This window comes from Humulus lupulus, chromosome 9, assembly GCF_963169125.1.
Source record: "Humulus lupulus chromosome 9, drHumLupu1.1, whole genome shotgun sequence".
NCBI lineage: Eukaryota > Viridiplantae > Streptophyta > Magnoliopsida > Rosales > Cannabaceae > Humulus > Humulus lupulus.
In genome coordinates, this window is record NC_084801.1 from 174,590,743 (window position 1) to 174,610,827 (window position 20,085).

Below are 20,085 nucleotides of genomic sequence, written 5' to 3' on the forward strand. Positions count from 1 at the left end.
AATATATATATATGTATTCGGTACGATCTTTTTTCTAAACTATGAAATATTTATTTCACGATATATTTAATTTGTAACTGATTTAAATAATTTTAATTTAGAAAAAAAATAACAATCTCTATTATTTAAGGTTAAATTCAAATTTAATAACTTTAATATTTTAGTTGCATTTGTTAGTCCTAATAGAGAGATACTAGAAGAAACTCAAAAGCCCCATTAGAAATTTATTTAGCTAAATATTACATGTACACATATGATTGTTTAGACACATATTAGGACACAGTAGATTTGAGTCCATATTTCACAGTATATATATCGCTTTCCTCCAAATGATTATGATTTATATTGAAAATCCCTAAATGAGAACTGACAAAACATATACTCGAAATCCAAAATCCTTAGTTCATAACTCAAAATTATCTATGTTACAACTCCCGATTATCTATGATCCAAATTGCAGTTTCGGCTCAGGCCATTCACATTTTTAGCCTATGAAATCATCTACCGAGGCGTGGCCAGGCCGTCGACACTCTCATGAGCGTTAAACACCTTATCGCCCAGTCTCAGCATTGGTTGAGATGGAGCTTTCTATCAGTCTATGAACTTTGGCCTGTTGGAGGGGTGGAGAAGGGTGTGAATGTTACAATTACAAGTCAGTGTTTCGCGAGAACGAAGGCAAAGGCATTGCCTCTTGTGGTCGAAGGATGACAAGCACAGCAAACATCCCGAGCATCGGGAGGACAAGGAGCCACTTCAACAGTCTATAGTAATACATATGGAATGTGAGGGAGAACTCGTCTGTGAAGTAGAGTCCATACCTGTCAACCATCTCCACCAAAACAGTACCTGTTGTCCTTACTGAAATTGTCGGAAGCTTTATACGGTGTTTTCCAGGACTATTAATAATCTGACTTTGCCTTATACTTCTCTCTCCTTGGTAATTACCAGGTACCAACAAGGTAGTCTACATGAAAATTGAGTCCACGAGAGAATATATAAATGGTAGCGAAGTTACTATGCATTATAGGATTCATATAAACTTGGCATAAGAAGCAACTTACTGTGACGTTATACGGTCCTTGTGTCCCAGATGGGAATCTGTATTTGTCCACTATCTCAACTTCCACCCAGAAGTTCTTGCCTTCCTCATCGCGGAAAGCTCTAGACGACGGTGAAATAAAGATGCCTTCACGGTTGTTCCTATATGCAACATTATTTCTACCTTGATTAGTTGATCTCCACTCCTGATAAAGACATGAAAGTTAGAACATTAACAAGAAGAAGATTACAGAAGTAGGTATCTATGAATCAACTTCAAACCTATTTTACCTTAAGCGGATGATGAGGAACAGGAGTTGAGAAGCAAAAGACATTGCCGTTCATGGTTGTCACAATCAGATCTAGATCATCTCCACCATCAACATTGTCCGCCAAGACCATGCTATATCTGTTGTGAAGATATTTTAAATACAAACTAATTTTTGAAATTTGAAAGATTTAATATAATCCAGAGAAACAATGGATGTAAGAATATCTTACGAAGTTTCACCAATATCAACCACATCCGCACATGATGTCGGTCCATCAATTAGATATAAATAACCATCAAATGATGTAGTAACCATAGAAAGTCCCTTGGGTTTCTCGCCACGTTTGCTCAAGTCAACAAGAAGAACTTGGCTCATCACTCTTCCATGAGTTCTATATGGATAAGGGTGAACAATGGATCCATCCTTTCCACTAAGAACATATATATTCCCGGATATCGTAGGAACCACGACATCAGTATGGCCATCTCCGTCAACATCACCAATAGTAGGAGCCTGAGTAATATGATTTTTTTGTTTAGATTTACCCATTGTAGAACATACCAAAAAGAGCCTACTAAATTCACTGATAAAAGTCTCAATATTAATGTTCCCACATGCTCCTCATCTAGAAACCATAAAGTCAATACCATGTGAGATTTAAAATGTTTAATAGAGAAGAACCTTTGGGATTACTTAAGTATGTATACTACACAATTTTAGTTTGAATCAGTTTAGCAACTAATTATGTTCTAATATGTTCCTCAGCTGGAAACATTAAAGCTGTCACATGTGATCCAAGACTTGCAATGGCGAAGTTACAGGGTCCTCCAGTAAATAAAATATACAGTTGGCATGTAGTTAAAAAAAAATATGCCATTCAATAATTGTCACCAGATACAGCAAAAAGACCATAAAACAACAGATATTTCTAATGTTTTCCATTTCATTGTGAGAGATCTAGTAGTAAATATAATGAAATTAATGCTGTGTCGTATAAACCTCCATATAAAAATGCCCATATTTAAATTCCAATCCAGATTAGCAAGTGAAGTATGAATAAAGGAGCACTTATGGTGCAACCATATCAAGAGAGAGAATAAAAATTGAGATTTAGGAGAATCATTTTGTACAGAAAATTATTATAAAAGTTGCAACAAAGAATCAGCAATTCTAAAAGTTCGCTCTTTTCATAGCCAATATATTTATCACATCACACAGCTTGAAAAAAATAAGATATTGAAGTTCAAATTTTACCTGTGGAACCAAACTCTTAACATGTGTTTCCCAAATCTCTTCCCCATGCACAGTCCACGCAGCAACATTCCCATGTGTATCAGTAGTCACTAATTCAATCTTTCCGTCATCATTGATATCAGCTGCAACAACACCTCCCTGAATTTCAGCCATTTCAAGAGGAAACTTTCTCCTGACATTTCCTGAAATATCATGAAACAAAATTATTGCTCCCCATCAAAAAGAAAAAATAAATAAATAACAACAAAATTTTAAGAAATTTGATCAGGTGAAAATAAACTACAACTTCCAAGTTCTCAGTTTATCCAACCACATAAAAACAAAATGTTTCTTGTAAGGTGAAGTAATTAGCCACATATTTTCAGTTTTCACAAAAGCAATAGAAAAGCAAGGCTAAAAAAGGACAGCACATGCTCATAGTAACAAGCTATCATCCATATTTACCACAGAAAAATGCACCAGATCACAGAGAAAGCATATCACAGATTTGTTAACCAACCAAAAGATATCGTTTGTGGCAACAGAAATAGATTTAAATCATCCACTTATAGTTATTTACTAACATAAACACAAGTAAAAGAAGAGGGAGCTCAACTCATCTACTAAATTCCTTGCATGTATAGTTCATGGGAAGTGGCACAGATGGGTAAGTCCTCTAAGTTCATATCAAATAAAGAACCATGGGAATAAAGCAAGTGCATTGGAACCAATTGACAATTATTTATGTTTATATCAGTATAACAAAAAGAACATATATACTATTCCTTAATATCCTTTAATAGTGCTGTAGAATTTATGGCAGCTCATGCACTAGAAATAGCATTTCATAACTCAAACAAAAACCACACGAACGAATGAATATAATAATACAACCACATCTGCTTCATTCGAGAGTTTTTTTTTTCAAAAAGAAAGGAAGCAAAGCAACACACAAATTTAAGGGGTTACCATGATGATCCAAGACATAGAACAAGCCATAGGAAGTCCCAACAAGAATATCCAAGTACCCATCACCATCCAAATCAACAACAGTAGGAGAAGAGTATATATAAGCACGGTAGTTTGCAGTCTCTGTACTCAGATCTAGTTCAGCTGTCCACTTTACTTCTTTTGTATCAAGATTGAAAACAACAATTGAACTAGCTACATATTTTCCAATATCAATGTCGCCCAACTCCTTCATGTTCTCTGAGTTTCCATAATACCTGTCAATTCATTGCTTCGAGTCAATTTGTTCAAAACCATGTTCCTTTGTTTTGTTTTAAGGGCTTGATTACCACTAAAGAGGAAAACTATTTCATCAAATTATTATCATATCAACAAAATGAAAAAATAAAGTATCAATGAGATACTCTCCCAGCCACAACGCCCCTGCCACAAATAAGGACAAAGCAAAAAGCAAAAAGCAAAAAGGACAGAACATAATTTTTTTACGAAACACCATTCCTGCAATCCATGCCCATGCATTGTCTCAGACGCCAGCTCAATTTCCATCATGGAGTAACATTAATGAGACTATGTCAAGCAAATGCGACAAACAAAGCAATATCAACCATAAATTTTAACACATTAGAGATGACATACATAACACACACCTCAACTATACCTAAAAAGAGTATTTAATAGTAATTTTTAGGTAGCTAAAAGAGATACGTTTCATTATCAGAATTTCAATTCAGTTAAAATAATATATGAAAAGAAACTCACTCATGATCGAAGAAGTGAGAAACAGCAATAACCATTTCAGGTATTCCATCTTTATCAATATCTGCTATGACCTGATAAAATATGAAAAATGAAATTCTGTCTACTTGCCTCCATCAATAGACTACTTGCAAAACACATGCAAACATATATAAACAATACATAAAGTTGTAACTTACAGGAGTACAGAGAATATGTGAGTCAACATTCACATAATCCTCCACTTTCTCATGTTGCCCCTCCTTCCACTCCTCATCTCCCCACATTGTCTCATCAACATAATCATCATAGTCATAATTGTACTCATCAGCCAGCTCATCGCTATCACGTAACAGCTCAAATGATGAATCAGCGTCTGCTTCCAATCCTCCTTCATTTTCAACAGTTACAACAGGAGCATCCTCTTTACTATTGTTTTTGGATTCAGACTCTTGTGATCCTTTGGAATTGTTATCTTCCAAAAGCCGTCTGCCACTGCTTGTTCCATTAGTTTCAGTTCCTACTGAACTTATGTTTACAGAAGAATCATTTCCACTAGCAGGTTGCTTGTTGATGTCTATTCCTATTTGGCTTCCATTCGATTTTCTTTCATCCTCTGTTGCAATAGTACCTGAACTTATGTTTACAGAAGAATAATTTCCACTGGCAGGTTGCTTGTTGATGTCTATTCCTATTTGACTTCCATTCGATTTTCTTTCATCCTCTGTTGAAATAGTACCTGGATGGCTTGTATTATTTCCACTTTTTTCTACAAAGATAACCAGAAATTCCAGGTGAAATGAGTTCCTATTGCAAGAAATACTTTTCTTTGCCTCTATATAAGAGAATCAATTTTCATGGCAGGCATATGCTTATCTTCAAAAGTCTCTTAATTGATGATGAGAAGAGAAAGAAGCAAAGAAAGGCAACAGAAAGTATATATGTAAGTGGGTAGAACTTACGATGCGCTGATTTTTCCAGCTCAGCCTCCAAAATGATTTGGTCATCGTCAACATCTGGATGAGAACGATCCACTGGATCTGGATCAAGACCCACATACCAGTTCTTTTTTACTTTTCTACGAGGTACTACCAGTTTATCTATCATCATGTAGCCTGACACCCTTGAGAAATTACAGAATGAACTTCAGGGGTTGAGCTTACTAACGATATGTATCTACCACACACAAAGAATGATATCATCATAAAGTAAAGTTTAAACATATGATGCAAGGAATTACCTGAAAAAAAGCACCTCGCCATTGTAGGTAGCCAAAGATATTTCTCTTGAACCATCCTTGTCAATATCATACAGGAGGGGGCTGGCATGCACGGTTGACTGGTGGAAAGCAGGCCAACCTTATAAATCATTTAGCCAGTAGTCAAGTATTTCATTAGAACATATTAAAAGTAAAACCAATAGAGATCACTTCTTTTTTAAAAGAATAAAAAAAAAACTAAAAAGATTAACAACTAAAATAAAATACTATCATCATACTTCCCAACAATTCAAGGAAACGGTACAATTTATCAGGTGTATTGGCATTAATGGAAAACCACTCCAACCTTTCTTGGTTAAATTTTGTCTAAAACAATAGATGATCAAAAAAAATGTGAGTGTAAAATAAACTTCCCACCATAAGCAAAACAACTATTTGTACCTGGCATTTTGTCTCCATCTGATCCTTCAAGAACTTCCAGATAATGAACAAAAGAAGGCACCACTATTTCAAGCTTCCCATCACTAAAAAGCAAAAACACGAAATCACAGCCACCGAAATTATAAGACAATGCAAAGACCAAGTAACCCAATAGATACATTTAGATCAGCTAAGCTGGCTCAATCTATATAATAATCAGCCACCCAGGTAGTGATGACAAAGACATGAAGTAATAGCAGTCGAAATTCGACAAACCATTTAACATCAAATGCACTTAAAAGGGGGATTGACATAAATTTATTTTACCTGTTAATATCAGCTATTAAGGGTGTAGCATAAATACTAGAACTAACTTCTGTTTGCCATCTTAGCTCCAAATTCTTGGGGCATTTGGAATTCAACAAAGCATCTTCGTCACTGATCACACATAAACATAATATATCAAATATAAAAGAAAACCCATAAACATAAAGCATATGAATCAATACATTTTGTGCTGAAATCGCAGTAATAATTAGAATTACACCAAAATGCAATTACATTAGTGAATTACAAAGCCCCTTACATGTTTGGATAACCAAGGGAATCGTCACTAGCCTCTCGCTCTCTAAACTTATTCGTCTTCTTCGGCTCCTCGCCATGAGAGAGATTCAAACCAATGGAGAGAATCAAACAAATCAAGAAAACCCTCAACCCCGCCGATCTCATATGATCTTCTTCTTCGTTTCTCACGTAATCAACTCCAGGAATATTGAACTTCAGTGTATCGTAATACAAGCCCTAGAAAAGTCTGTTTTCACCAGTAAATAATTGAATTGGGCTGAGATCAAAATGGCTAAGGAGAAGAATAGAAGATATCTTAAACCAGAGCCATACCGAAGGAAAGAGAATAGTTGAGCCGAAGAGAAAGCTATTGACAATGGTGCCCCTTCCAGTCAACGAATCGAGCTCACTGAGTTAATGCGAGTTTGTTCTTCTTTTATCAAAGATCAATTACAGGAGTCTCAACCAGAAGAGAAAAGAGAGTAGATTCCACGCGCGAATGGAGAGTGAGAAAAGATAATAACAAATAGCCTCCCGTCCCGAGCGTGAAAAGTCTGCATGGATTGAGGCCCATCGTAATTATGGGCTTATTATGTTGGGCCCATAATGGCTACCAACTTTTTTGTTCTATGTTGGCAAGTACCATTTTTCCTTCAACTAAAACTCTTACCTAGCTGTTTGTATACCACTTTTGAATGATTAAATACGATTTTGCCCACAAAAAAATGGTGGTAGTTCAATAATAAGCATGAAACTCAAAATGTCATGATACTTTTACATAATTTATTATTATACTTTGTTTAAAAGAATATTTTTTGCGCACTTATTATTTATTTACTACAAGGGAATTTTTCATAAATATGGTTTTTATACTATTATTATACAAAAATATGGGGATTAAAGAAAAAAATAAAATATGGGAAACACAATTGCTAACTAACTAAATATGGAAACTAAATTTAAAACTAAAACACATAAGCCAAACAGGGGTACTATTGTAATTAGCATCCCACTCTTCTCTCTCAAAACCCAACCGCACAAACCCACAATGAAGAAGATCCACCTCCGGCACAAACCCCTTCCAGCTCTGACGCAAATCCCTTCCAGCTCCGACGAACGGTGGTCTTCAAGGTCGACAAACGGAGGCGTGCTACTTCGGCGAACGGAGGCTTGCAACTTCGGAGAACAGAGGAGAACGAAAGTCTTCAAGGTCAGCGAATTTTTTTCAGATCTGAATTTTTTTTCTAGGCCTAAACCTTTTTTTTTAGATCTGGAACCAACTTGTAAAAAAATTTAAGTTTAGGTAAACAATTGCTCATATTATTACAAATATACTTTCTTCTTCTTGAGTTGCAGATCAAAACTCGTTTGTTTTCTTTGGATCTATTTTTTTTTCTATCTTCAGATCTGCAATAGGTAACTGGTTACCTTCACGTTCTGATATGTGTGTATATTTTATGATAACCGGTTACCTTCACATTCTCATATGTGTGTATATTTTTTGGTTGTTTATGGGAACCAGTTACCTTCACGTTCTGATATGTGTGTATATTTTTGGGTTATAAGATCAGATCAGGTCATTTTTTTACTTCAAATTTGATTTTTCTTTTCATATTTATGGTATCTGGTTACCCATCTTATGGAAAAAATTTACTTCTCTTAGAGCAACTGGTTACCCCTCCTGATAACATGTTATTTAACCTAGTTCTAGGATTTTTTTTTATATATATTTGGAACTATGAAAAATCAATCTAGTAATTAGTTACTGTTTACCGAGTTTTTCGGCAACTAGAATTATAAAAGATAAGAGAGCTCAATAAGAAAGGATTTAGAGAATGCAAGCAAGGTTTTTACGTGGTTGGGGCGTTAATGAGCCTTAGTCCACGAGTTTGTTGTATTAGAGCTTAGAGAGCCTTTGACAATGAAGTTTTCTGCAAGTTTTAGCAGAGTAATTGCTTACAAGAGAAAATTTCGATCCCTCTCCCCAGTGCACCATTATTCATATTTATAAACAAATGAGTGCATTGGGCTTGGGCCGGACTAATCCAGGCTCAATAAAAGTATAAATAGTATTTGCTCTCTAATGGAGGCTTAATACAATGGATTGTAATATATAAAGTACATTAACCAAGGACCATTGGGCCAGCCCAAGCGTAACCACACTTTAAGACTCCCGATAGAATGCTGCTCCAGTCTGAGTGTCGTGGGCCTCGAGGGAGATCCGAGGGACAGGATCTGTCAAAGCAGTGGCAGCACTGTTTCCTAGGAACAGTGTACGTTCCATGCGTAACTTCTTGTTCATAGTTGAGGAGACCAACTTCCGTGTCTCTCGGGGACCTGTCAGTGTCAGGGAAGATCAAACTCTCCTTATCTGGACGTCTAGTCTGGGTTCATTTACTAGTGTCTCGGTTCATTCTCGACAAGGTCTGTGTCGCAGACTAGTGAACCTGCCACCTATTGGCATCCCGGAGGATATGGATAGGTCGGGACAGGAATGCTTGGTCCGGGTTCATTTACTAGTGTCCCGGTTCATTCTCGACGGTCTATTCCCAGACTAGTGAACCTGCCACCTATTGGCATCCTGGAGGATATGGGTAGGTCGAGACATGGATGCTTGGTCCGGGTTCATTTACTAATGTCCCCGGTTCATTGACGATTGGGCTATCAGGACTTTCTTCTTCCCTATTCATTGGGCTCAGGATGGGCCTGGATCTTTTTGGGGGAGCCCATGTACCCATCGTGTCATACCATGTGTCCCGGGAGAAAACAGGGATAACAGTTACCTTACCCAGATTTTGAAAAAAAAACGACAATATAAAAAAAATGTTTATAATAAATAAATAAAAAATAACTAATTAACACAATCCATATTAAAAAAAATCAAAATAATTGAAGTAAAATTTAATATAAAAATAGTTATATAATATTAATATAAAAAAATAATAACTAATTTACAAAAATATCATTCCAAATTAATAAAACTTGATTAAAAGTAAAATTATGGCATAAATTAACTTTTATACAAAAAAAAAATGGGAAACTAAACCCATAAAATAAAAAATTCTTAAAAAAAAATCATAGTATAACTTTTTTTTTTTTTAAAATGCCATGCTTTTGTGAACTTTATTGAAAAGGTGATATAAAATGTAATTTCCTAAGATCAAGTAGGACACCACCTTAGGTTATTGTTGAATCCAATATTAAATTGTACCAATCTCTCCATACCACATAAGTGTTGTTGGAGGATATTAATGCTCTTAGCATTAATTTTATTTTTAAGAGTCGCATCTATGGTAGGTCTATACCCTTTATCAATTCGAGCATAAAAAACTATGGATATTGGACAACAAAAATAGAATAAGCTAAAACAACGCAAGCGAAAGAAAAAAAAACATCATACAAAGAAAGGTGATGAAGAGAGGAGAGTTAACATGTTCACAGTCCTTCAAGTCATATATTCACATTAAATTAAAATAACAAAATAGGCAAAACTTGATGTGCAATAATAATAATAAAAAGAAAAGAAAAAATGCCTACTTCGAAACAACTTACAATAACAGCTAATACATAATAATTAATATACAAGCGAGGGCCTAATCCTAAACAGCTTGATTTCTAAGATTAACTACCATAATGGAACAGTCATATAAAAGAGAAGCTCTTGATTGTGAGGGCTGCCCACAGGTACCAGCTGGATCATACAATTCACCAGCCAAGCACACTCCCCTACAAAATAATAGCTAAGTGTAGCTAATTACACGAGAAATTAACTCTGAGAGTCATCTATTGACAATGCCGGAGACAAAACCCAACTGAGCACTAAAATACAACACTTTCTCATCTGAAAGGATTTCGGTTTGTCTCTCTCTTTCTCTCTATTTTTACCTCCTCCTCGCTGAATTTGAGTGCTGGTGAGCTTTACTATCGTTCCGAATCCTATCTGCATACATAGGCAGGCGAATAATCTCGTTTATCTCACTCAACAAGACTTCTGTTGTTATGTTGTCCCTTATGCTCCGCATAACCTGTTTTTTTTTTTGGAAATCAGCAGCATTACGCCATTAAAACAAGCGAGATGAGTAGCTAAGTAAAGAGAATGTTAGCAGGAAAGACAAATAAGAGAGAGGGGAGAGAATAACCTTTTTGTAAGTGTTGAAATCATTTGGTGTATTTTTATCAACCCTGACTCGCATACAGTTCCACACTTGCTCTTCAGAATCCCAAGAGCACTCTACAATCTTTCCCGAGTATGACGCCGGGTCTGAACCATCTGATTTTTTTTAGGGGGAGGAGAAGTTAACAATCAGAAACATGAAATTTCATGACAAAAAATGATGTAAGCAACAAGAAAACAAGACCAAACACTGCGGTAAGTCGATCAATATACCATTATGGTGCCTGTGCCATAAATAGTTTTTTGGTTGACATACGGCTTATGGAAAACACAAAAAGCATATAAAATGACATACATTACTAGAATGCATGTAAAATATCATTAATTCCAAGATATTTGGAAGTCATTGTAGCTGGACTAGATGCAGTTAGCAATGCTATTACTGTTACCAGCCAAAGAGCCAGTGGTCTCCAGAATTTATTATCAGAAGCCTATACCCAGAGACTTGAAAATGAAAATTCACAGCTTAAAATAATTGCTCCCTCATAACACAGACGAAAATGGACGGTGCTAGTTCCTTCAAAGATTTTAGATTTTAGCTGGTTATCTCTTTGGGCAAGGTAAACACGACACGGCCTAGACTCTCCAGAAACAATGACCTTTCCTAGAGATTTCTCCATATTGGTGTGTTCTATGCAGTAAGGGTAGCGAGTTTCGGGAACATCTATTTCTGCTTGCCCGTTCTCTACCAAGATATGGTCTGTGTTTCTGTTGGAATTCGGAGTTCAGTGGCTTCCTCATTGGTGTTATGATATCTTACTATCATGTGGAATAATAGGACCAAAGTCAGGAAGGCGGAAACTCTAGAATACTGCTAAACTCACAGCGGTATAACTTTTAAGAATGTAGAGATGGATTATACACAAATTTGTAAAAAAAAAAAAATACATTTTGGGTAGCTGTATGGACTTTTGACACTTGAATTTAAATGCCTTTTCTTTTTCCAACCATCTTAGAGATTGGCACCCTTTTGGTTGTAATCTGACGGTATCCTATCATCTTTTATAATTGAAGATGATACCTTGTCATCTTCAACAATTTTTTCCTTTCTCCAATACAAATCTAATCTTTAATATTAAAAAATTACTTAAAATCATAAGAATTCATCACCAGATGCTTCAACTATAAAGGCTAAACAGGACATGAAAACAGTATGCAGGAGGGACAAGTCTACTGCTCTGTGCAAATGTCTTCGGAACTAGACACATGTGTACCAGTCTTTCTAACTATAGATAAAAATTTAAGGAAAAACATAATTTGTACATCAAGTTAAAGAGTAATTGTCAAGTACGAAAGCAAAGAGATAAAGATAGGATATGATTACCTTTAAATACAACCTTGTTTCCATCCATCAGTTTCTTCTTCCCACGCTCAAAAAGAAAAAGTAGCTGCCGACCTTCACCATCAACCTATCCATGTAGAAAAAGTTCATGTTAAAAAGGTTAACACCACAACAGATAGATTAAAAAAAAGGAGAAATCTTAGCAAGAAAAAAAGAGATAGAAGACTCCCATAGTAATAGATAAAATCTAACACAGTGTAGCTGACAGCCAAACCTCAAATAGGAAGTCAACTGAGTTCATTTCAGGATATTTCCACTTCAAGAGGCCTTCATGAGTACGAGGAATATATGGATCATCCCAACCCTGACAGATTAAGAGTAAGTAACTGCTGTCATTCCCGACAACAATATTAAACCTTATAGCTTGATTACATGAACCACTGCAACCATACTATGCATCCCTATAAATAAAATATCAGAGAGATAAAGACTGACAAGAACTCAACAATCATGCAGTAACTAGCATCTAAAATCTCACAATAAATAAAAAATAACTTGAAAGAATTTTTTTATGGCATTGAACTCTTGGGCAAGGAAAACCATTGATCGAGAAAAAAAACATCAAATGTCTTAAAAAAAATGGCATCACATGTTAGAGCTAGCATGTAAGACTTTTGAGACGTAGATAATTGTTAAATCTGTTAGCTTTTTCAGATCCTAAACTACCTGAAAAATAAGACCATCGGCATCATGAGATAGCCTAGGAATGAAATCCTGTAAAAGCTTTGTAACGGTGGACAGCAACCAAAAATCCTTTCTTCTAACCTGCAAACATTTGCAATTAATCTCAGCATATAATTAAAAAAAAAAGAAATACTTTACAAAAACATGGATTATCAATCTTACCCTGAATGGTTCCAAGTCATATCTATATGAAGGATTCCTACTCTGGTATATATTCTGGCGTTCAGAATTTCGAGGTTCAATGATTTCTCTATCAAGCATTTTCCACCTTTCATAGAAAGGTCGCTGCATCATTTCATAAAGCATTAGATGTGAAAAGATAGCAAAAAATCTAAAAGACCAACGAAACATTTTTCATGTTCTTAAAAACGACAATTACAAAAACCAGAAAAGACACTCTATGTAAAACTTGGTATAATAATTAATATTTTGTTAATAATATTTTTTTTTACTTGTTTAAAGGAAAAATGATGGTATCATAAGGGAATAATAGAATATTATTTAGTTAAAAATAAAATGTAAACCCAACCTCTATCACAGACACTTGGTTAATCGCTATCATATCATATATGAGATATCTTCTCTCCTGCTTATTTGAATCTGGCAGAGTATCAATAATCATCTCACCATCAAGTAACGTGAAGTGATGAGTCGGCATTTTTTCAGTTAAACCCTTTACAAAAGAGAAAGAAAATGTCACCTCAAATCTATAAAGTCTACAAAATAAGGCTGAATAATAGTAACTTTATCTCAAAACATAACAAGCATACATCGTTTGGGAATTTGCAAGGAAATCTCATCTGAACCCTTCTAAAGTTGAAACTTCTATCAATCAAGTAGCATCCATCAATATTTATTAACATCATATATCGTGTCCCATCAGCTTTCCAGGTTGCATAATAATATCGTTGCCTCAGCAGTTGTAAGTTATCCCTATGTCATAAAAAAAATAAGAACAAAACGAAAAACAAAAAATCCAAGCCCCAAATGATTGATATCAAAATAGAATGGTACAATATGCAATCAAAAGATTAAATCACTCACATAATCAAATGTGTTACACATCATAAAACTGGTCCGTATAAAATTCAAACTTACAAGAAAATGCAGTACTGAATGGCCAACATAATCTACTCTATCAAACTGACTGATTTCTAATTAATCCTATGGATATTGCAAACTTCTCCCAGCTCCCCTAGAGTGGCAAATGGATTACAATATACCATAACCTTATAAAGAAAAGAAAGAGAACAAGCAGACAACAAAACTTCCTTAGTCTCTCTATTTTGCTTCTACTATTTACTATCACATTCTAAGTCTCCCCTTCTTAATTATGTAGACCATATACCATAGATATAGAATAAAAAAAATAGTGAATAATAACTAACTTCTGCATAACTATGACATACATAAGGAACACCCCTTTTAAATATATTTACCATATTACCTTGTGTGAGTAAAGGATCTGGGGTTCAAACCCCAGCTGGAACTAAGGGCCAACTGTTCTTATATAAATATATATAGAATATATTTTAAAAAAATCTAATTTTACTTGACCATACTCCCTAGGTAAAAGGTACAAAGAGTAAATTCAGATTAACTTCTGCACAGATGCGATGGGCATAAGCAATAGATTGATAATAATAAACCCCACGAAACAATTGCAAAATAAGGGTTAACAACGGTAGTTGAAATTAAACCTGTTAAGAGACACTGGATGTGACCCTGGAAATTGAGAGTTTCCTCTTATCTGAAATTGAAAATAACGGGTCAATGTCAATTGCACAACAAGAACTCAAAATTCATGACTACTACAACTTTCTTTGACACTTTTATTTCATTCTTACACAAAACCAAACTGAAAGCCAAATAGCATGATGTATAAAATGAAAATCCTACAGTTTAACAAAGAGCAAATAATAACACAAGGGTGAAAACAAAGTCGACTTTTATTTACAAGAGAGAAAAAAACAAAAATGTTACAAGTTTCAAAAAGTTAATACATATCTTCTGACAAAAAAATAATAATAATACATATCTAGCAAAATTTAGAGAGCACATTTCCAAAGGAAAATATGGAAGAAGGAAAAAAATAGAATATAATTTATCATAGAAGTACCTAAATAACTACCATATGCAACTTTACCAGATCTTATAGCTAAAGGCTACAAATATATAGTAGCCTAAATAAGTCAGATTAAATTCATAAAGATACTCAACAATGTGTTCGCTTTTATAAAGAAATCTTAGATATATCAAGTATAAAAGGTAGACAAAGAGCAAAAAATAGTAGTGTGATGAAATTCCTACCCCACCACCACCCAACTTAAGAGATTGGTAACAGAAATGCCGTAGTGCTTCTTGCTGGTCCCAAGGTATCTCATCCCCCAAAACATCATCATTTGACATCACCGTGTCTACCTCCTGAGTCTCCTGCAAGAGGCAGGGATAAAGTTGAACAGAAAAATATACATCAGGTCTAAAATGACTACATTTTATATTTATATATATATGAATAAACGAGCACTACATAAATAGTATTGAAAGAAAGTAGATACCATAGCCAAATTGAAGCATCGTGTATATTATAAAATAGTTAAAAAAAAGCGATACAATAAGAAATACAATCTTTGTTAATCAGATTCATTCTTGATCCTTGCACTATTTGAATAATTACTGTTAATCCCCTACATATACAAATAGAAAAGCAATATTTATTATAATTGCTCAAGTGCTCCTCTTTTTTTTGGAAGCAAAACACCACTGCTTGTATTAATAATGAAAAGAATAATACAAACTGAAGAAGGTGCACAAAGATTGTACCACCATCTTACATAGTTCTTGTATTAATAATGAAAAGAATTATAGAGAGCTCAAATGCAGACAAAATAATATTTTCGCTATGAATACCAGAAGATATAAATCAACAATGATACAAATTAGTTTCATACTATACAACTCAAATGTCAAAGAATAGGCCTATAGTATTTTTTTGAAAAAATTAACAAAATCTAAAAGGAACCAAGAGAGGGGAATGCAATAAAAACTATAATAAAATATATTAAGTGTCTACTTATAGTATTAGACATCCTATAAGTGGCCATAATCAATAATAAACAGCCAGACTAACATTTTCCCCAGTGAGAGAAGACCAGGACTACCAAAAAGATTTCAACTAATCATACCACCTAGCCATCTGCATTCATTCAATATGAACAACAAGGCAAAAAAGTATTTACTTAAACATGCACCCAATGAGTTTGTGACTTCTACCCCCTGTAATTGGTAATAAGTGATAGAGGTGATAGGTTGACAATTTACAAAAGCAACAATCATATCTTATTTAATAATTTGCTTTCATCTTAAAGCGTACTCTTATACACAAGGATTGTGCCTAGTCCTACCATCTAAAAGAGTAAGGCCACACATTGTGTGGTAAGATTCTAATTTACTGTGACTTTCATATGGTAGAAAAACACAACCGAACTGTAGGTCGCTAAATAAAACATGCATACCTGCACAGAAGCAGTGGGGACTCCATCATCATCATCATCATCTGGCACTGCCTCCCCATTTAGATCGAGATCAGAAGAACGCTTCCATTCTGGAGTTGGAGGGCACATAAGATTTTCGGGCCTCCTTTCATGGTAAAACGTGTAGAGTGCATCAATATAATCAGGTTTGTAGATGCCTGGAGGGCGTGCCTCAGAAAAAGTTGCTATTGCCTGCATGAGTGGCAAAGAAGGAAGACATGAACATGATGATTGAGGATAAACCAAACTACAACATGTAGAGCTAAGTACATAACTGACCTCACTGACAGAGTATGGTTGGGACCGCATAAGGAAATGGACAATCATGTAACCTGTCCGATTGTGCCCATGCGTGCAATGAACAAGTATGTACTTTTTTGAGTGTTTTTGACGAGAAATGAACTGTGAAACCTGGAAAAGAAAAAATAAATCAGAAATGGAAGTTTTATATCACAGGGTTACATTATTGATGAATAATTATGATTAACAATTAAACACTCAAAATATTAGAGAAACAATCTATACATACTACAAGACAAGATACAGAGAGAAGTACATAGATTATCATGAACCAACGGCACACAGTTCAACTACTACTTACTCAAATCAAACATTAAAAAAAATGCATATTTGCTGCCGTACACTTCTGGACTGATGTACACAAAGTGGATAGCACACGTGAATATCACAAAAGACAATCTATATACGAATTACTAATAGAATATGGTTCAAATAAGATAACAGTTGGAAATAAATATAATAAAATATCAATATTGTATCTGTATAGTCTTCTATTTATGCATAATGAATGGATGTATAAATCAAAAGGCAAACCTCGTGGACAAACTGGTTGACAGATGGATTGTCAGGCACAGAGTCCCTCCCCCTGCATTGAATCTAGATCACAAGAAATTTTTAGCTAATAATGGTCATGAAACACACGGAAAAGTAACAAAATTATATGGGAATCAAACTACTGACCTTAACATGCTTAATACCCTCTTTCTTCAGATCCGTTGTTTGATAGTAGCGAGATGTATTGGTCAAATCAATCACCAAACCAAGCTGAAATAATGAATGTGTGTGTGTGTGTGTGTGTATAAATATATATATCAGAATCCTTTTAATCAAACAAAAATTAAAAATCGAGTCTCTAAATATCTTCTGAGAGAAAAATAACCTTTCTTCCTAACACCCTCTGTTGATGAATCACTTGTTTGAATGAGTATCGTCTTCCAGGAGGAATACAATCATGGTATGCTTCACCGAGTGGAACCTTAGAAGGTATCATGCAACATATTTCTTTACCAACTGGAGGGCAGTCCAACCAACCTGCACAGAGACAAGTATTACTTAAAAATGGAGACAAAGGCCTGTTCTGTTTGAAACAAGACTATTTGCCTAACCCAAATAAAATATTTGGAGACCAGAAAACTATAGCAATTGCTATGTGGGTGCCCAGGAGAGAGTCAAACGTCAGACCCTGTGGTAGCAAAGCACGGGCTTAACCATTTGAGCTACCCTCTTGAGTAAGAGAAAGGCATGTCCTTAAGTATGAATATAGAGACATCAATCCAAAACCAGTAAGAGTTAATTAACTAATACATGAATGCCCATGAAAATAATTACCAAAGCAGAATATCCTAACTTTCCTAAGACAAAGCCAGAACTTTTAACCAACCCCCCCCCCCCAAAAAAAAAAAAGCATGTTGAACACAGTTTCAATAAAAATAGAGCAGCATAGTTGTAAAATGAGAATAAACTTCCAATCATCCCTGGCAAGTTGCCTACTCTAATTGTTTGTTTATAATGTATCATATATTGCTAGAATGAAAGATACACTGAATCGCTCAAAAAAATAAAAGGGAGGCAATAAATTGCTATGCGCCGATTAAAAATTATTGTGCTGAGCACTTTTTTTTTTTTTTTTTTTGCAGCAGTTTATTCACAGCCTTAAATGATTAAACAAAAACAAAAAACTTACCAGGGGGAAGCTTGCTCTTATCATAAGTTTTTAGAATTTTTGTTTGGAATGAATGGTCATAGTAAGATGGTTGAGATGTTTGCATTGGCCTGTCATCTATACGCTCTCTTTTTAATCGCATGCGTCTTTCTTCACGCTCCTGACATAAGAAGCATTGAAAGCATCCATCACACACATGAGAATATATATATATATATATATATAAAATAATCGATATAGGAAAAGACGGTTGCGTTTAAACCACACTTCAGTAAGCAAAATAGCAGACAAGAAACAATAGAAATGAAGAAAAAAAATTACCCGACGTGCAATATCAACAGCAGACTCCACACGTTCTTCGGGTGCACTGTATTCTTCTATATGCCTTTCATAAATATCTTCATCGTCTTCAGGTATTGGTGAGGCATTTAAGTCCATCGCAACAATCAATCATAATATGTATCACCTATTTCATTTCCATCAAAACTTCCATTAACATTGCAGGTCCAGCATGAGAAAAACACGCACACACAAATATACAAACAACCAAAAAACATACAATCAGTAAAACCCGAGCTATACCCTGACTATCAATCTGTAAATACATACACGTTCTTACAGTTCCAGAGCCAGAAAATAAGAATACCCACAACGAATCTAACCATTAGCCTAACTCCATATAACTAAGTTTCATTGATAAACAACTTCTCAGGCAAAGAACGGCACAAAAATTAAACCAATGTACAAATGTGAAGATAATTAACAAAGCAATTGACCAAATCTTCTTTCCTTCCTCTAGACCAAAGCTTAATACATCATCCAATTCACTCAGACTAACCAAAAACCCTAAACCAACAAAAGAATTCGAAAACCCAAGTGCCCAATCCCATGTTCCACACAGGTTCAAATTCGAAAAGATTAATTAACCACCAAAGACTCAAACCTCGTGGAAACGTGTCAGAATTAACTAAAACAACGATCCGCGCGCCAAGCCAACCGAGTAAACAAAAACCCAAATCAAATCAAGAAGTAACGTACGATCGAAAAAAAATCAGAACCACCAAAGAGAGCTTCTAGTTATTCTCCTCCTCCTTCTTCTTCTTCTTCTTTGTCTGCTTCGGTGGTGTATAAGACTGGAGAAATGAAAACGAAACCCTACAGCTACAAGCGATGACTGTTAGTACCTTCGTTCCTCGCAACTGGGAGCTGTGTTCGAAACCCTAGAGAGAGAAAGAAAGAAAGAAGAGTGAGAAGTAAAGTTTGTGTATTGATTAATCCATGTCAAGGGGGAGAGAGAGAGAGGAGCTGAGAATAGGGAAACAAAGGCACGATTAGCTATGGAGTTTGTTTTTTTTGTAAAAAAAAAAAGTAAATTCAATATTTATATATGTGAATATTTGGAGAAGAAAGGGGTAAAATTGTAATAAAGCTAGTGGGAGCGGTGACGAAAGAAGAGTATTTGTTAGACATGGAATACTAATAACACCCAAAAACATTAGTATTAGCAAAGATTTCATTACATGATAAGAAATAAAAGGGAAATTTCACTTTTTATCTCTAATAATACCTAATATTACCAAAAAATCCCAACATTAATAATATTTTCAAATTAATGCTAAGCTTTTCCCTCCTACCGAAAATACCCTTCCCATTCAATCTCAGCCTTCTCTCTCTCAGTCTCGGTTTCTCTCTCTTTCAGTCTCACAAAAATCCCCCAAAAACCATCGAACCCCCACCTCCGTCGAGCCGTCGAGCCGCCATCTCCGTCGAGCCGTCGAGCCCGCATCTCCGTCAAGCTCCCACCTTCTCCGTCGAGCCCCCACCTTCTCCCATTTCTCCGGCGATCTCGAGCCCACTGCAAACTCCCATTTTTCTGTCAAACCCGAGACCCACGGAGCATATTTCCTTCAAAGTTTAAAAAACTAAGGTAAAATCTTGA

The 20,085-nt window shown here is 35.2% G+C and overlaps 2 protein-coding genes across 4 annotated transcripts; both read right to left on the minus strand.

Annotated features, from left to right (window-relative positions):
• Positions 1–201: 201 nt before the first annotated feature.
• On the minus strand, positions 202–6,941 carry LOC133801176 (protein DEFECTIVE IN EXINE FORMATION 1). Of its 2 annotated transcripts, XM_062239338.1 has the most exons (14): positions 6,784–6,940; positions 6,473–6,697; positions 6,214–6,324; positions 5,908–5,990; positions 5,488–5,605; positions 5,210–5,370; positions 4,448–5,016; positions 4,272–4,342; positions 3,513–3,769; positions 2,565–2,746; positions 1,540–1,823; positions 1,330–1,447; positions 1,062–1,244; positions 202–964 (listed from the first exon to the last, which is right to left on the minus strand). In XM_062239338.1, exons 2-14 carry the CDS (start codon positions 6,613–6,615, stop codon positions 647–649), a joined length of 2,598 nt encoding a protein of 865 aa, XP_062095322.1. In that variant the 5' UTR covers positions 6,616–6,697; positions 6,784–6,940; the 3' UTR covers positions 202–646. The 2 variants fall into 2 exon arrangements, with proteins under 2 accessions (XP_062095322.1, XP_062095321.1); XM_062239337.1 differs by having other exon boundaries at positions 6,473–6,941.
• Positions 6,942–9,859: 2,918 nt separating this feature from the next.
• On the minus strand, positions 9,860–19,502 carry LOC133801177 (uncharacterized). 2 transcript variants are annotated; one of them, XM_062239340.1, is made up of 18 exons: positions 19,185–19,502; positions 18,468–18,612; positions 18,168–18,306; positions 17,364–17,515; positions 17,165–17,248; positions 17,018–17,080; positions 16,463–16,594; positions 16,166–16,375; positions 14,961–15,083; positions 14,351–14,400; positions 13,421–13,583; positions 13,180–13,323; positions 12,813–12,935; positions 12,633–12,731; positions 12,181–12,270; positions 11,949–12,033; positions 10,590–10,720; positions 9,860–10,475 (listed from the first exon to the last, which is right to left on the minus strand). In XM_062239340.1, the coding sequence occupies exons 2-18, from the start codon at positions 18,582–18,584 to the stop codon at positions 10,332–10,334; spliced, it is 2,049 nt and encodes a 682-aa protein (XP_062095324.1). In that variant the 5' UTR covers positions 18,585–18,612; positions 19,185–19,502; the 3' UTR covers positions 9,860–10,331. The 2 variants fall into 2 exon arrangements, with proteins under 2 accessions (XP_062095324.1, XP_062095323.1); XM_062239339.1 differs by having other exon boundaries at positions 19,090–19,502.
• Positions 19,503–20,085: the final 583 nt, after the last annotated feature.